Source organism: Oncorhynchus masou, chromosome 31 (genome assembly GCF_036934945.1).
Source record: "Oncorhynchus masou masou isolate Uvic2021 chromosome 31, UVic_Omas_1.1, whole genome shotgun sequence".
Lineage (NCBI taxonomy): Eukaryota > Metazoa > Chordata > Actinopteri > Salmoniformes > Salmonidae > Oncorhynchus > Oncorhynchus masou.
In genome coordinates, this window is record NC_088242.1 from 6,802,079 (window position 1) to 6,817,483 (window position 15,405).

Below are 15,405 nucleotides of genomic sequence, written 5' to 3' on the forward strand. Positions count from 1 at the left end.
GAGCTTGAAACACTTGGCCAATTGTATTGTCTATGTTTAATTAAATTCTGGGTTGAATTGAAACAATAGCTGTTGATGATTTTACTAACGCTATACAGGGCTAAATAGTCTCATAGATGATGTATGAGAGATAAAGTATGGTCCCATTTCATTTGCTCTGTTACACCTTCCCATTGGAATGACTTTAATAGCGACAGTGAATCCATTTCATTTTTAACTGGAGATCTCACAACAATCCTTCTCACGATAGCACATTTGTAATAGTTTGATAAATATAATGGCTGGGCTTGGATAATACCCTGGATGGGACACCAAAGGGTAGCTGTTGATACATCAATTCTCCAACAGGAGGTGCTGTCCAGCCTATTGTTTTTTCCCCGACAGTGTATAGAAATGATGATCTGACATTATTCTAAATATACAAATTAAACATTTTATACAATTGCCTGTTGAAATATGGTTATCATGATGTCATAATCCTGTGGTTGAAATTTCACCCTCAAACAACAGTTTACTTCTTTCCAATCTAAATGTATTTTACATATAGATTCCATGTCACAATATGTTGTCAAATTAAGTTAAAACAACGTGGATTGAACCAGTTAGTGCCCAGAAACTGACAGTAAGACTTGCAGCAACTATGAACTTGATATAAAGTTGCACCCCCTTATTATCCTACCTGTATCTCTTCATCGGAAGTCTGGACCTGAAAGGGGAAAACCTTCTCATCCTCTGACTGAGGCTTCTCTCCTGCCCCCCACCACCCATCCCCTATTGGAATGCGCTTGGTCTTCCTGCCTTGATACACCCAGTAATAGCAGGTCAGCAGCCCGCCCACGGCCACCGCAGACCCGGCCACCAAGAGCTGCTGCTGCTGGGTAGGATCCAGGCTGGAGAGGGCCTGTCTGGAATACAACACACAAACAACCAGGACATTTAAATAAAAGTTAGTATCACAAACCAGGTTTCAACCATACTATGCGTGTAAAGTACATATTAAAACATCATGACAGGCCTGATGAAAACAGAACATTTGTAGGTAAACTTTCTAAATGTTGACAAAACATGCTGGACAAGGTGCGATCTTTTTGTCTGTAAAATTAATTAAGCGAGAAATGTCAGTGGAAATGCTTTTATGCGCAAATATTGATATAATAACCAACAGAATCAAAGTAAATTTGGAATCAAGTAATGCCATGACATTTGGTCCGTCCACTACTACTCGTTGGGAAAGCATGCAGTTTATTAGGCTAGCGATTCAATCAATTATGATGAATGTGCAAGGTGATGAACTTGATGCCATGTTCCGAGGGTCTTATTCTGGTGACATGATCATGCCGTTTGACAAATAAACATCTCCCTATTTTGTCCATAATAATCTCACCATGTAGGCAAATTCGTTTTTATCTTGCATATAAACAAACTTGCTCTCATCATGTAGGCAGCCTACCCACACCGTATCTACGAGCTGTTGCCAAAACCAGAGATTCGCTAAATTTATTTTACTAGGCACGTCAGTTAAGAACCAATTCTTATTTTCAATGACAGCCTAGTGGGTTAACTGCCCGTTCAGGGGAAGAACGACAGATTTTGTACCTTGTCAGCTCGGGGATTTGAACTTGCAACCTTACGGTCACCCTCCCGCACCATGGGAAAACGTTTCCAAACTAGCAGTAGATGAAAATGCGATGGAAACGCATTTCACTTTTTATTTTTATTTTTGCACATGGAAATTTAACTCTTTCGTTCAACCTCCCAAACCCACTCATTGCCCCCAGGAAAAAAATGTGGTATTTCACACAGAGGTAAAAATCTGAATAAAATGCTTGTATGGATGTCAACCCTAATATATTATGTCGTCATCAACTGCTATACAGTAAAAGCTGCAAAACATACCTTTTTGGGCAACCCAACATCTGTCATCTGTCATTGAAAGCCAGTCTAAGAAGCGGTAGATATGTTCTATGTTCGACATTTCAAATGTTTGTTTTTTTTACTTTGTGTTTTGTACACGAGGTTCAAGCAGCTGATATTACTATGTGGTAATGGAACATATATTTCACAACGGGTTAAATAGTGTAGATTATCATCGTACCATACTTGTAGTCAAATAAAACGGACATTAGGCGAACTATTAGAATTTTTGCAACCAGAAAATGGCGGAGCGATTTCTGCATGTGCACCTTTAAAAACGACATGCCTCCAAACCCAGATTTCTCTATCCTAACTATGCTACCCGTTTATACAAATGGGAGTTAGCATTTTGCGGTCACTCATTCTAAACCTGAAAGAGACGATTTCTAAATGTTATGCAGCGAAAACAGCCAAATATATCCAAATCGAACAATGGTTACCAAATTGCGGGCCTGTTACAATACATCGATCACGATTTGACGAATATCCACTTTGTTTGTTGAACGTGCGCCGCCAACCCGCAGTCCTTCTTATCCCGACTGTCTGCGTTCCCTTGACCTCTTTAGTCTTAACCACATCTATAGACGATGAATATACTCTTACGCAATGCTTTGATTAATTACGCCCTATTTATCCACATAAAGAAGTACTCACTTCAGAACTTCAATTGTCTGCATGGTTACTCAAGAGTCCTGCAGTTTCAAAGTGCGCTCCTGTCTGTACGTCATTGACCGAAGTCTGGACTTTTGTCGCGTTCAAAAATCAGCTGAACTCGGAAATCTCCGACTTCAGTGCTTTCAAGTCAACTGGGAACTCAGGAAAAATGAGCTCCGAGCTCCCCCCCAGTTGTCGTGAAAGCACCATTTCACTAGACGATTGACATTATGACCACGATCATAAGAAAATACAATTCTAATTTAATTTCTCTGGTTTCTATCATCAATAACTTGAGGCCAGTCACCATAGGCTAAATAACAAGCACAGAAGTCAAATCACGAATAAAGCCTAGCCCCATGTACAACTCATTCCAAGGAGGGCAGAGTGTCTGTGGGTTTTCGCTCCACCTGTTTTCTTGATTGTTGAATTAAGGTCATTAATTTGTAAGGAGCTACCCTCACCTGTTTGTCTAGGTCTTAATCGAAAGAAGAAATATAAAAGTGGCAGACAGTCGGCCCTCAGTGGAATGAGTTTGACAACGAAGTCATCATTGTTTAATACACTGAGCACGTCTAACAGTAGTCCTAATGCTGGAACGTATAAATAGCCAATCATCCCTAAAGCCAATAAAGCCTAAGGCCTAGGCCTTAGTTCAATGTGACTTACAGAGATTTAGATCTTTGACATCCATTGATGTGCAGGTTCTCATTGCGTTTCATAATACTTTCCCATTATGAATTATTTAGCTTAGCCTACAACCTTGTAAATAACCGGGGTAAGTCGTTCTACAAAACGGGCAACTCTAGTTAGCTACATGATATCTCTTGGATTCTCATCTTTTAGGCCAACAGTTATTAGTGTATATAACCGCGGAAATCGACACTGCCGCTCGAGCATGCTTTTGCAGCACAGTCGATAAGCGCACCGGACCTCGGGCTCGAAGGTCGAAGGTCCGAGACCTGTTCCCTGCACTTTCATTACAGTCCATTCATTTCCAATGGAGAGCTGCGATTGCCTTGCAGCATTGGGTTGCAGAGGCAATTCGTTCTGTGGTGCACACGTTGGCTTTTATCAAACTTTTGCACCAAACTGTATGTGTTAAATGGCTTGACAGAAATTGCAGCCGGAAGTGAATGTTTAACTGTCGTTGCACGCATGAGTCCCATTTCGCGCACAGCTCACTGTCGGTGTGATGGAGGCGGTCGCTTTTGTGTTGATGTTATTAGTGGAGTCCGAATCTGCCACACCCCTCAACAAGCACGAGTGACGTCACCGCGTGTATATCAAAGTTTATATAAAAGTCATCTGAGGCGAGGATGTGTTGTGGTGTAACGTTACTTGATACGAGCGGAGTTGCAGTAAAGACTGATATCAGACGAGAAAAATGCTCATGAATTGGAAGATCGTCGTTCCTTTGCTCGCGGTGTCATTCATCTTGGCGAGCGCCGATGGGATCCCGGGGGGCGTCGTGGACGCAGATATGAAGGACCAAGCTACGAGAGACGCGCTGCAGTTCGCCGTGGCCGAATACAACAAGGGAACAAACGACCTGTATGTTTGGCAGATGGCCAAGGTTGTCAAGGCTCAGAAACAGGTCCGTCACTTTTTTAAAGTTCAAAATGTTCCATTGAAATACTAGTTGGCAACAGTCTTATCCCTTGCTTGCTTGCTAGCCAACTATGGCTAAATTAGTCACGTCAAAACAATGAAAACAGAATAACAGCAAAGTATTTGCTTTTAAGTTTTCTAGTGACATTGTATTTGGATGTACACTTAACAATGAGCTATAGTGCTGTGCGATTTCACCTGGCATAGGTAATGTGCTCTCTTGTCCGGATACTGTTGTTCAGAGGAACTAGCTAACGCAATCACTTCAAATTGAAGCTGAAAGGGCAGAAAACTAGCTGCATTTAATTTGACCTGTATTTCTTTATATATCCATTAAAAACTATGCCGGTAAATAGTGACTCAACCGGTGTCTTCAATTGCTCTGAGACCTTGACGTAGTCTCCCTTGCTCTGCAAGGGCCGTGGCTTTTGTGGAGCGATAGGTAACGATGCTTTGTGGGGAGGCAGTTGTTGTGTGCACAAGGTCCCTGGTTCGAACCCTGGTAGGGGAGACGACGAAAGCAACTACAGCTGCTTCGTGGTTTTTACTGGCCGAGAAACTCTCTTCCCAATGCAAAAGACAGACAGCAATGTTTATACAAATATCCGCTGTTAAAAATCAAATGGCAGTCTAAAAGAAATGGGAGATCAATGTCTAGTTGTTTTTTTTTACAGTGGATAAAGTTTATAAATTGCCTGGCTGGGTTTACGAGGAAGTGGATTGGAGAAAGTGGATTTGCACAGTCAGATGGAACAGATTAAATGGGCATGTCAACATCCTACCTTTAGCTGTTGCCAACTTGTGGAATAAATAAATGTCTGGAATGCGGTTTAAACCTATCAGCATCCAGTATTAGACCCACCCGTTTGTATAATTACCTATAACGCAGGGTATGTTTGAACCATGGAATTAAATGGCTATAGTTGGGGGGGGAAAAAATAACGTTTGAGCTACTTTTGAAAGCAAAAGTCCAATTTTGCTAGGACTGATGGTTAGCTAAACAAGCAAGTCTGTTTGTTGGGTTACAACGGAAACTACTGTAGCCATCTAGTCAACTTGCTAGCTACTTCGCTGGATGGTGAACACACTTGTGGTAAATGATAGTTTTGACGTAAAGAAATAATCAACTCAGAGTTCTATCCATTCTCTGGAAAATAATTTAACTCTGTGTAAGGTCAGTTCCACTCCGCTTTAGTGTCGTGGAACAAGCCTTCCACGTCGTTCATTGTTTTCCATAGAACACAAAGCCCCTCGTTGATCCCTTACATAGTTGGTGATGAGTGGAGACAATGGGAGCCTATTGTCGGGAGTGAACACGCTAGGACTAATGTGATTAAGATGAACATTGCCTTATGTATCCTCTGACTCAGTGAACAATGCTCACTTGACCATTGTGCAGTGGACTCATTTTTTAAACCATGCGGTCATCTGCACTGTTTTTAGTAGTTCAGTTCTAGCCATAGAAATAGAATCACTAGAACAGGTTCCTCATTCAAGATGGGTGATTTCTATGTCCGTGGTCTGACGTGCTGACCATCCTCGGCTTACAGGTGGTAGCTGGGATGAAGTACATCTTCACAGTGCAGATGGCCAGGACCCTGTGCAGGAAGGGAGGTTTGGAGAAGGACTGCGCTGTGCACCAGGACCCAGCTGCGGTAAGGACCACAAGGCTCGCCTGGTCCCAGATCTGTTTGTGTGCAATACTGGCACTTCAGCTCAGTGCTTCCTATATGTACAGCTTAAGAATGGTTCATTTTTAGTTTATAACCTGTTAAACAGTGAACACATTGGTAACTACTTAGAAACCCTACTTGTAACGTGTTACCTATTTCACTATTGGAGTTGTTTGCAAAGGGACGTTTCAGTTGACATTTCTGTAGACTAATGTCTGTTGGCAGTGTTTGAGAGCATAATAAATTCATTGTGGGTACATTTTGCCTGACTACTCTACAAATAATACATTGTTTATGATGCAAGGTGATTTGTAGCTCAAGCAGTCAGATGCAATGTCCAACAAAAGTTTTGTCAGTTGTTATGCTTGCTGAAAGGGTGTGTGATCATACCAACTCCTGTTGCTTCCTGTTTCCTCAGACCAACCAGTGCACCTTTGAGGTGTGGAGCCGCCCCTGGCTGGGAGCGATCCAGTTGATCAAGAATGACTGCCAGCCGTAAAGACCCGAAGGAGAGACGAGTTCGTCTAGTCTACTCCATAACTAGTGCAATGTATTACTAATGCTGGTCAACCTCTGACTATATAAACAAGAATCCAACTAATAATTTGCTTACTTTATTCATTCCCACACCAATAAAATAACTTGTCTTAAATTTAGTATTAAAATAGTTTGTTAACTCTATGCAAAAGTTGAACTAAATAAAGCCATGGTTTGTTACATCTACATGTGGTTTATTTATATATTTTAAGGATTGGATCAGCTAAATATTGTGGAAAGAATATTAGTTCCATCAATGTAATTGTATATATCATTTCCAATCCCCCATATATTTTTGGGGGTAAATATATATATCCATACACATACCTATATAGACATACATACTTTTTAAAAGAATATACCTTTAATATTATTCCCCGCAAACCCTTCCACTGATTCCCCCAATTGGAGTAAACTACTAAACACTTTGGCTTTTACCTTCAACTGTGATGTGACTAAAGAGTTAATCAGGGTGATTTTTCCACAAATAGACTGGTATTTTCCTTTCCAAGGTAGCAAGATCTTATCTATTTTTACTAACTTTCTATAAACATTTATTTCTTTCTTTTGGGATTTGTATACCGAGTATGTCCACCTCTCCGTCAGACCATTTAATTGGTCAACTACATGGTAATGTAAAATTTGCATTTATTTAGTGATCCAATACTTAATATTTTAACAAAATTTGGTTTTAATCCAGAGAGAATAGCAAAAGTATCTAGATCCTCTATGAGGCTGTGGAGAGACTCTAATTGTGGTTTTAAAAGAAACCATGAATCATCAGCCTACAATGACACCTTAGTTTTTAAGCCACGGATTTCTAATCCCTTAATATTATTGTTTGATCTCATCTTAACAGCTAACATTTCGATGGCAATAATAAATAGATATGCCGATAGTGGACAACCTTGTTTTACTCTAGAGAGTTTAAAACTTTCTGAGATGTAGCTATTATTTACTATTTTACAGCTAGGGTTACTATACATAATTTTAACCCATTTTATAAGAGATTGTACAAAATTGAAATAATCTAGGCATTTAAATATAAACTCAAGTCGTACTTTATCAAAAGCCTTTTCAAAATCAGCTATGAAAACCAGGCCTGGTGTCCCCGATATTTCATAGGATTCTATTGTTTCCAGTCCTTATCTTATATTATCTCCAATCTATCGTCCATGTAATAAACCTGTCTGATTAGGATGAAAAATATTAGGATGAATAATATCTGACAATACTTTTTTAATTCTCTGTGCCAAGCATTTTGCTAGGATTTTTGCATCACAACACTGAAGTGTAAGAGGTCTCCATTTTTTAAATGGACTGGATCTTTATATACACCACTTGGGTCAGGTTTCAGTAATGATATGATACCTTCTTGTTGCGTGTCTGATAATCTACCATTTACATAGGAGTGGTTAAAACATGCTAATAATGGTCCTTGGAGTATATCAAAAAAGGTTTGGTATACTTCCACTGGTATGCCATCTAGCCCTGGAGTTTGGTATACTTCCACTGATATGCCATCTAGCCCTGGAGTTTGGTATACTTCCACTGGTATGTCATCTAGCCCTGGAGTTTGGTATACTTCCACTGGTATGCCATCTAGCCCTGGAGTTTGGTATACTTCCACTGGTATGCCATCTAGCCCTGGAGTTTGGTATACTTCCACTGGTATGTCATCTAGCCCTGGAGTTTGGTATACTTCCACTGGTATGCCATCTAGCCCTGGAGTTTGGTATACTTCCACTGGTATGTCATCCAGCCCTGGAGTTTGGTATACTTCCACTGGTATGTCATCCAGCCCTGGAGTTTGGTATACAGTGCCTTACGAAAGTATTCGGCCCCCTTGAACTTTGTGACCTTTTGCCACATTTCAGGCTTCAAACATAAAGATATAAAACTGTATTTTTTTGTGAAGAATCAACAAGTGGGACACAATCATGAAGTGGAATGACATTTATTGGATATTTCAAAAAAATTAACAAACAAAAACTGAAAAATTGGGCGTGCAAAATTATTTAAATTATCCTTAAAGGCTTTAATTGCATCAAGCAGTTCCTCCTCTGTAATTTGGCCTTCACATGAGTCTTTCTGTACAGATGTTATTTTTACAATATTATTAGGAAAAAAAATCCATACAATTAGTTTCAGTTAGTGGAGATGGAGGAGACTGAAATGAAAACATATTCTTGAAGTACTTTACTTCCTCTTTCAAGATATCATTTGGTGAATCATGCGTGACTCAATCATTTGTAACAAGTTGTAATACATTTTTTTTGGTAGCATTTCTATTTTGAAGATTGAAAAATAATTTGGTGCATTTTTCCCCATATTCCACCCAGTTCGCTTTATATTTATAATCTATTACACTGGATCTGTCTTGAATAACTTCCTCCATTTCTTTTTTTTCCTCAAACTTATTCTGTGCCTCTATGGTACCATTTTTATTGCTGTATAACTGTACTGTTAGTCCTTCAATTTCCTTTGTTAATATGGACTTTTTTGATCTAAATTGCTTTTGTTTTATTGATGAGTACTAAATTGCATGGCCTCTAAAGGCACACTTAAGTGTCCCATAAAATAAGGGGATCTGCTGTCCCTACAGTGGGGCAAAAAAAGTATTTAGTCAGCCACCAATTGTGCAAGTTCTCCCACTTAAAAAGATGAGAGGCCTGTAATTTTCATCATCGGTACACTTCAACTATGACACAAAATGAGAAGGAACAAAATCCAGAAAATCACATTGTAGGATTTTTAATCGATTTATTTGCAAATTATGGTGGAAAATAAGTATTTGGTCACCGACAAACAAGCAAGATTTCTGGCTCTCACAGGTCCACCAGCGACTTCTGTGTCCTTATCCACAGTATAACAAGTCCTATATCAACATAACCTGAAAGGCCAGCAAGGAGGAAGCCACGGCTCCAAAACCGCCATAAAAAAAAGTCAGACTACGGTTTGCAACTGCACATGGGGACAAAGATCAGACTTTTTGGAGAAATGTCCTCTGGTCTGATGAAACAAAAATAGAACTGTTTGGCCATAATGACCATTGTTCTGTTTGGAGGAAAAAGGGGGGGCTTGCAAGCCAAATAACACCATCCCAACCATGAAGCACAGGGGTGGAAGCATCATGTTGTGGGAGTGTTTTGCTGCAGGAGGGACTGGTGCAGTTCACAAATTAAGTGGCATCAGGAGGGAGGAAAATGATGTGGACTGATTGAAGCAACATCTCAAGACATCAGTCAGGAAGTTAAAGTTTGGTTGCAAATGGGTGTTCCAAATGGACAATGACCCCAGGCATACTTCCAAAGTTGTGGCAAAATGGCTTAAGGACAAAAAAGTCAAGGTATTGGAAGTGGCCATCACAAAGCCCTGACCTCAATCCCGTAGACAATTTGTGGGCAAAACTGAAAAAGCCTGTGTGAGCAAGGAGGCCTACAAACCTGACTCTGTTACACCAGCCCCGTCAGGAGGAATGGGCCAAAATTCACCCAACTTATTGTGGGAAGCTTGTGGAAGGCTACCCAAAACATTTGACCCAAGGATAAACAATTTAAAGGCAATGCTACCAAATACTAATTGAGTGTATGTAAACTTCTGACCCACTGGAAATGTGATTTAAAAAAATAAATGCTGAAATAAATAATTATCTCCACTATTATTCTGACATGTCACATTCTTAAAATAAAGTGATCTAAGTGATCCTAACTGACCTAAAATTGAATTTTTACGAGGATTAAATGTCAGACATTGTGAAAAACTGAGATTAAATGGAATTGGCTAAAGTGTATATAAATTTACAACTTCAACTGAATCTTATCTCAGTTCACTGGTCACGATAACAACACCCACCCGTAGCACACGTTCACCCGGCCACAGCTGCACCAAAATAGCCTCCAACACTCTCCTCAGCAAACTGGATGCAGTCTATCACAGTGCCATCCGTTTTGTTACCAAATCACCTTATACCACCCACCACTGCGACCTGTATGCTCTATTCGGCTGGCACTCACTACATATTCATCGCCAGACCCACTGGCTCCAGGTTATAAATCTATGCTAGGTAAAGCTCTGCCTTATCTCAGTTCACTGGTCACGATGCAGCTGCACATAGTCCATCTGTAAATAGCCCACCCAATCTACCTACCTACATTTACATTACATTTAAGTCATTTGGCAGACGCTCTTATCCAGAGCGACTTACAAATTGGTGAATTCACCTTATGACATCCAGTGGAACAGCCACTTTACAATAGTGCATCTAAATCATTTAAGGGGGGGGGGGTCCAGGTTACTTTATCTATCCTAGGTATTCCTTAAAGAGGTGGGGTTTCAGGTGTCTCCGGAAGGTGGTGATTGACTCCGCTGTCCTGGCGTCGTGAGGGAGTTTGTTCCACCATTGGGGGGCCAGAGCAGCGAACAGTTACCTCATCCCCATACTGTTTTATTTACGTTTCTGCTCTTTAGCACACCAGTATCTCTACTTGCACATCATCATCTGCTCGTTTATCACTCCAGTGTTAATCTGCTAAATTGTAATTCTTTGCTACCATGGCCTATTTATTGCCAACCTCCTCATGCCTTTCACACACACTGTATATAGACTTTATTTTTTCTACTGTGTCATTGACTTGTTTATTGTGTTATTGGCTGGTTTATTCCATCTGTAACTCTGTGTCACACTGCTTTGCTTTATCTTGGCCAGGTCGCAGTTTTAAATGAGAACATGATTCAAATACCTTTAACACTAGCGAAGATTAAGTTGTGTTTGTCCATGCTCATTTTTAGTGTAAGCTGTGTGGTTTATAGTAGAACACAACAATACCTTTATTTAACCAGGCAAGTCAGTTAAGAACAAATTCTTATTTTCAATGACGGTCTAGGAACAGTGGGTTAACTGCCTGTTCAGGGGCAGAACGACAGATTTGTACCTTGTCAGCTCGGGGATTTGAACTTGCAACCTTTCGGGTACTAGTCCAACACCCTAACCACTAGGCTACCCTGCCGCCTGCCGTATTCTTAACTATAACATTTTATCAGTGTTGTGTTTAGAGATCTGATTGGTAAATGTTAATTCAATAACTGAAATGGAGGGTTAAAATTTAAATCGTTTTATTGTATAAAACTAAAAATAGAAACCATCTCTCGTTCACCTTTGTTAGTTGATTGCTGAACTTTTCACAGGCTGATGCTACCACCCAGTGGTTCGATTTCCTCAGATGTGATGTTTTATACTTTAAAAGCAAAACAACTCAAAAAGTTTAGACGAGACAAAATGTTGTACTGTACAACAATTTAACAGTCTCAACACAGTGTAAGCGGTGCATTTTCTAGCTTGAATACAACCTTGAGGTAACACAACACTACACTCAAATAAGAACTGTTTTCAAACTTGTCAAGCTCAAAATCGGGCAATGACGCAAAAAGACTGTCACAGGTCAGAGTAAAACATGCTAAATTGTCTGTTTCTGAGCGGACTGTGACACTCCTTTGTCCAAGTCACCAGTCAAATGTGACCGAGTGTCAGAAAAGCCAAGGTACTTTCTGTATCTGGGGGTGAGAGTACTTCTAGGTCCATCTGCTACATCAAGCAGCAAAGACACCACTCCTTCACCTCCTCTCGGTGTACTCCTCCAGTCGTACCAGCCATCTCTCCCAGTACTGTAGTACCTGGTCTGAGCTCAGGAGATGAGGATGGGCTGGGGAGCCATCTTTATAGGCCACCACGATCAGTCCATTCTCAACCTGCAGAGACAAGGGGGGGGGAGATATTTTGCATGTAGGAAAGAGATATGGTCATGTTTTACGGTCAGAGACAGAGAGAGTCAATCAGTCCCAATTTGCTCCGTGCCACTCCCCCTTGGCCCTAACCCTTGGACGTTTGCAAATCTGTAAGGTAGCAACCATACTGGAAGTTCTTTCACTACACCTGCTTATACCTACCCAGAACCTAAAGAACTGAATGCTCCTTCACAACACCTGCTTATACCTACCCAGAACCTAAAGAACTGAATGCTCCTTCACAATACCGCTTATACCTACCCAGAACCTAAAGAACTGAATGCTCCTTCACAATACTGTCTTATACCTACCCAGAACATAAAGAACTGAATGCTTCTTCACAATACTGGCTTGTAACTACCCAGAACCTAAAGAACTGAATGCTCCTTCACAATACTGGCGTATACCTACCCAGAACCTAAAGAACTGGAAACTCCTTCACTGCACCGCTTATAACTACCCAGAACTGCAAGCATTGAAGGGTTAGGGCCAAGGAGTAATGGTAGGAAGCAAATTAGAACAGGCTGAGAGAGTATGGTGGTCTCCAGTGGTGTAGTGGAGGGTAAACAAGGGGAAATACCGTTCACGCAGCTTTTGTATTTTGCGTGAGTGATTACACATCTTCTGCTGAAAAATACATTTTAAGTTCCTGGGAGCGTTACTGTAACTCACCACAAACTGCGGTCAACATTTACCCACCTATTATTTATTTTTTCACCACTAGATCACTGGGGGTCTCGCTCAAATCATACCTACCTGGTAGTTGTAGTTCACGTCGTTGTTTAAGGCCCCAACGTAGGCTGCCACCTGTAGAGGGTTGTCGTAGGTGTTGCTGAGGAAAGGTTTAGACCTCTCCGATGTCTTCCAATCGATCACACACAGCACACCCCTGAGGAAGGAAGGCTGAGCTTTAGTTTCCCAGAAACAGATTTAAAACTAGTTCAGGGCCCTTCCAAATTAGATTCTCCATTGAGCATGCATGTTTTATAGTCCAGGACTCAGCTTTATCTGGCTACCCATGCTAAATTACGGAGTCATAATTTATAGATTGGCAGGTCAGGGTGCTCTCGAGCAGCTAGATGTTCTTTACCATTCCACCATCAGATTTGCCACCAATGCTCCTTATAGGACACATCACTGCACTCTATACTCTGTAAACTGGTAATCTCTGTATACACCCACTGGTTGATGCTTATTTATAAAACCCTCTTCAGCCTCACTCCCCCCTTATCTAAGATACCTACTGCAGCCCTCATCCTCCACATACAACACCCATTCTGCCAGTCACATTCTGTTAAAGGTCCCCAAAGCACACACATCCCTGGGTCGCTCCTCTTTTCAGTTAGTGACTGGAACGAGCTGCAACAAACACTCAAACCGGACAGTTTTATCTCAAATCTCTTTATTCAAAGACTCAATCACGGACACTCTTACTGACAGTTGTGGCGGCTTCGCATGATGTATTGTTGGCTCTACATTATTGCCTTTGTGCTGTTGTCTGTGCCAAATAATGTTTGTACCATGTTTTGTTCTGCTACCATGTTGTGCTGCTGCCATGTTGTTGTCATGTGGTGTTGCTGCCATGCTGTGTTATGTGTTGCTGCCATGCTGTGTTGTTGTCTTAGGTCTCTCTTTATGTAGTGTTGTGGTCTCCCTTGTCGTGATGTGTTTTGTCCTATATTTTTCTTTGTAATGCCAGCCCCCATCTCCACAGTAGGCCTTTTGTCTAGACCGTCATTGTAAATAAGAATTTGTTCTTAACTGACTGCCTAGTTAAATAAAATAAAATAAATAGAATCACACAAGTGGAGAGAATGAATAAATGTGAATAAAAGTGTGAGTTGGCCAAATAAACTGACAGGTCAGTTAGAGTTTGAGTCGACTACATTGCAGAAAATAAATTACATCAGATTACTAAATCATGTGATGTGGTTAGCTGACATGTTGAACACCTATCAAGTTATTGAGAGAGACATCTATTAGTGGTCTGCAATGTAGTTAGCCTGGAACGTGGCCATCATCACCATCCTTACCTGTAGAGAGCCACACAGTCCACAATCCCCAGATAGCCTAGTTTTTCATGTTGTACACGGCTCTCGATGGCTCTCACTCCCCTAACGTCCTCCAGTACATGGCGTACACTTTCCATGTATCCCTCTACCTCCGAATGCATCTCTGGTACCTCCTCAGGATCTTCCCCCGGTACCTCCTTTGTCGTCAACGGGAGAACACTCTCCACGGCCGTATGGAAAAGCTTCCCTTGCCTGAAGAGATCTAACATAGAAACATTTGGTTCATTTGAATGACAGTGTGTGTATCATGTCCTCATTTGCAGAACATTAATATTTTAGAGCCTTAAAAAACAACTTTAGAATCAGAGGGTTCTGCCTACTTACTCTGACTGTATTCCTTAAAGCCATCCTCTCCCAGTTGAGCTATCATCTTTCTCCTCCATCTCTCCAGGTAAAACTGTTGCTCCGGGGACATAGTCTCCTGTAGGATACGGGTCACACTGGGCACTGAGCCCCTGTCCTGACCCCTCTGTAGGATAATTCTGGCTGGAGCCCCTCCAAGCTCAGTTTCGCCAAAATCAAATAGCCGATCTTGGTTGAGCAACGGGTGGAGGATTTTAGGCATTTTGGAAGGTGTTGTGTTTCGATTAGATGGTGTTGGGGATTTTATCACAGGTCCGTAGATTTGAACATCTTGCTCCTCTATGATGTCGGGAGTTTGAGCACTGACTCTGTGGGACACAACTGACTTGAAGAGTGAGGAGTAGCGTCCGCTGTCCACGGAACTGTATGGACTGCTTTTCTTGCGAGCTGGAGAGACATTGGAGGTGGAGAAAGTATTCAAGGAGGTCCGGGTACAATGGGAGAAGAGTCCACTGACAACCCTAGATGACTCTCCAACACGCTGGGCACATCTCAACAGCTGATGAAAAAGCATTCCAGCTAGCTAACGTTAAATAAATATATCCGACAACATTCACTGTGTGCTCTATCTTTGCGTTTGCAGCTAGGTATTTAAAGTAACTCAAGACAGCAACGCCTAAGTTATGCTTTGGTTAGATTAAATAATTAATGAAGACAGAAAATAAAGAATTAAATTAGATGATAGTCGTTACCTCTCCCAAACGTCGCGCCATTTTTGTTACAACTTTCTGACCGGAGAGCGAGAGGTTGCCGGGGCTTGTATTTTTTTCTCACGTAAATCCTGCGTGGGACATGAT

The 15,405-nt window shown here is 41.2% G+C and overlaps 2 protein-coding genes and 1 pseudogene across 2 annotated transcripts; 1 reads left to right on the forward strand and 2 right to left on the reverse strand.

Moving 5' to 3' along the window:
• LOC135523373 (epoxide hydrolase 1-like) overlaps window positions 1-2,658 on the reverse strand; it is a 37,313-nt pseudogene extending 34,655 nt beyond the window's left edge.
• Window positions 2,659-3,791: 1,133 nt separating this feature from the next.
• On the forward strand, window positions 3,792-6,575 carry LOC135523374 (cystatin-like). The gene is made up of 3 exons (XM_064950004.1): window positions 3,792-4,165; window positions 5,730-5,834; window positions 6,271-6,575. The coding sequence occupies exons 1-3, from the start codon at window positions 3,956-3,958 to the stop codon at window positions 6,349-6,351; spliced, it is 396 nt and encodes a 131-aa protein (XP_064806076.1). The 5' UTR covers window positions 3,792-3,955; the 3' UTR covers window positions 6,352-6,575.
• Window positions 6,576-10,698: 4,123 nt separating this feature from the next.
• Window positions 10,699-15,331, reverse strand: mgme1 (mitochondrial genome maintenance exonuclease 1). Its single transcript, XM_064950005.1, has 4 exons — window positions 14,570-15,331; window positions 14,207-14,447; window positions 12,930-13,062; window positions 10,699-12,137 (listed from the first exon to the last, which is right to left on the reverse strand). The coding sequence occupies exons 1-4, from the start codon at window positions 15,120-15,122 to the stop codon at window positions 12,003-12,005; spliced, it is 1,062 nt and encodes a 353-aa protein (XP_064806077.1). The 5' UTR covers window positions 15,123-15,331; the 3' UTR covers window positions 10,699-12,002.
• Window positions 15,332-15,405: the final 74 nt, after the last annotated feature.

Excerpts from the sequence above, each read along its gene's own strand:
- LOC135523374 (XM_064950004.1), top strand. The coding sequence starts at position 3,956 with ATGCTCATGAATTGGAAGATCGTCGTTCCTTTGCTCGCGGTGTCATTC. Across the intron at positions 4,166-5,729 it reads TTGTCAAGGCTCAGAAACAG|GTGGTAGCTGGGATGAAGTA; the intron begins GTCCGTCACTTT and ends CTCGGCTTACAG. Across the intron at positions 5,835-6,270 it reads TGCACCAGGACCCAGCTGCG|ACCAACCAGTGCACCTTTGA; the intron begins GTAAGGACCACA and ends CTGTTTCCTCAG.
- mgme1 (XM_064950005.1), bottom strand. The coding sequence starts at position 15,122 with ATGCTTTTTCATCAGCTGTTGAGATGTGCCCAGCGTGTTGGAGAGTCA. Across the intron at positions 13,063-14,206 it reads GACTGTGTGGCTCTCTACAG|GGGTGTGCTGTGTGTGATCG; the intron begins GTAAGGATGGTG and ends TTCCTTCCTCAG. Across the intron at positions 12,138-12,929 it reads ACGTGAACTACAACTACCAG|GTTGAGAATGGACTGATCGT; the intron begins GTAGGTATGATT and ends TTGTCTCTGCAG.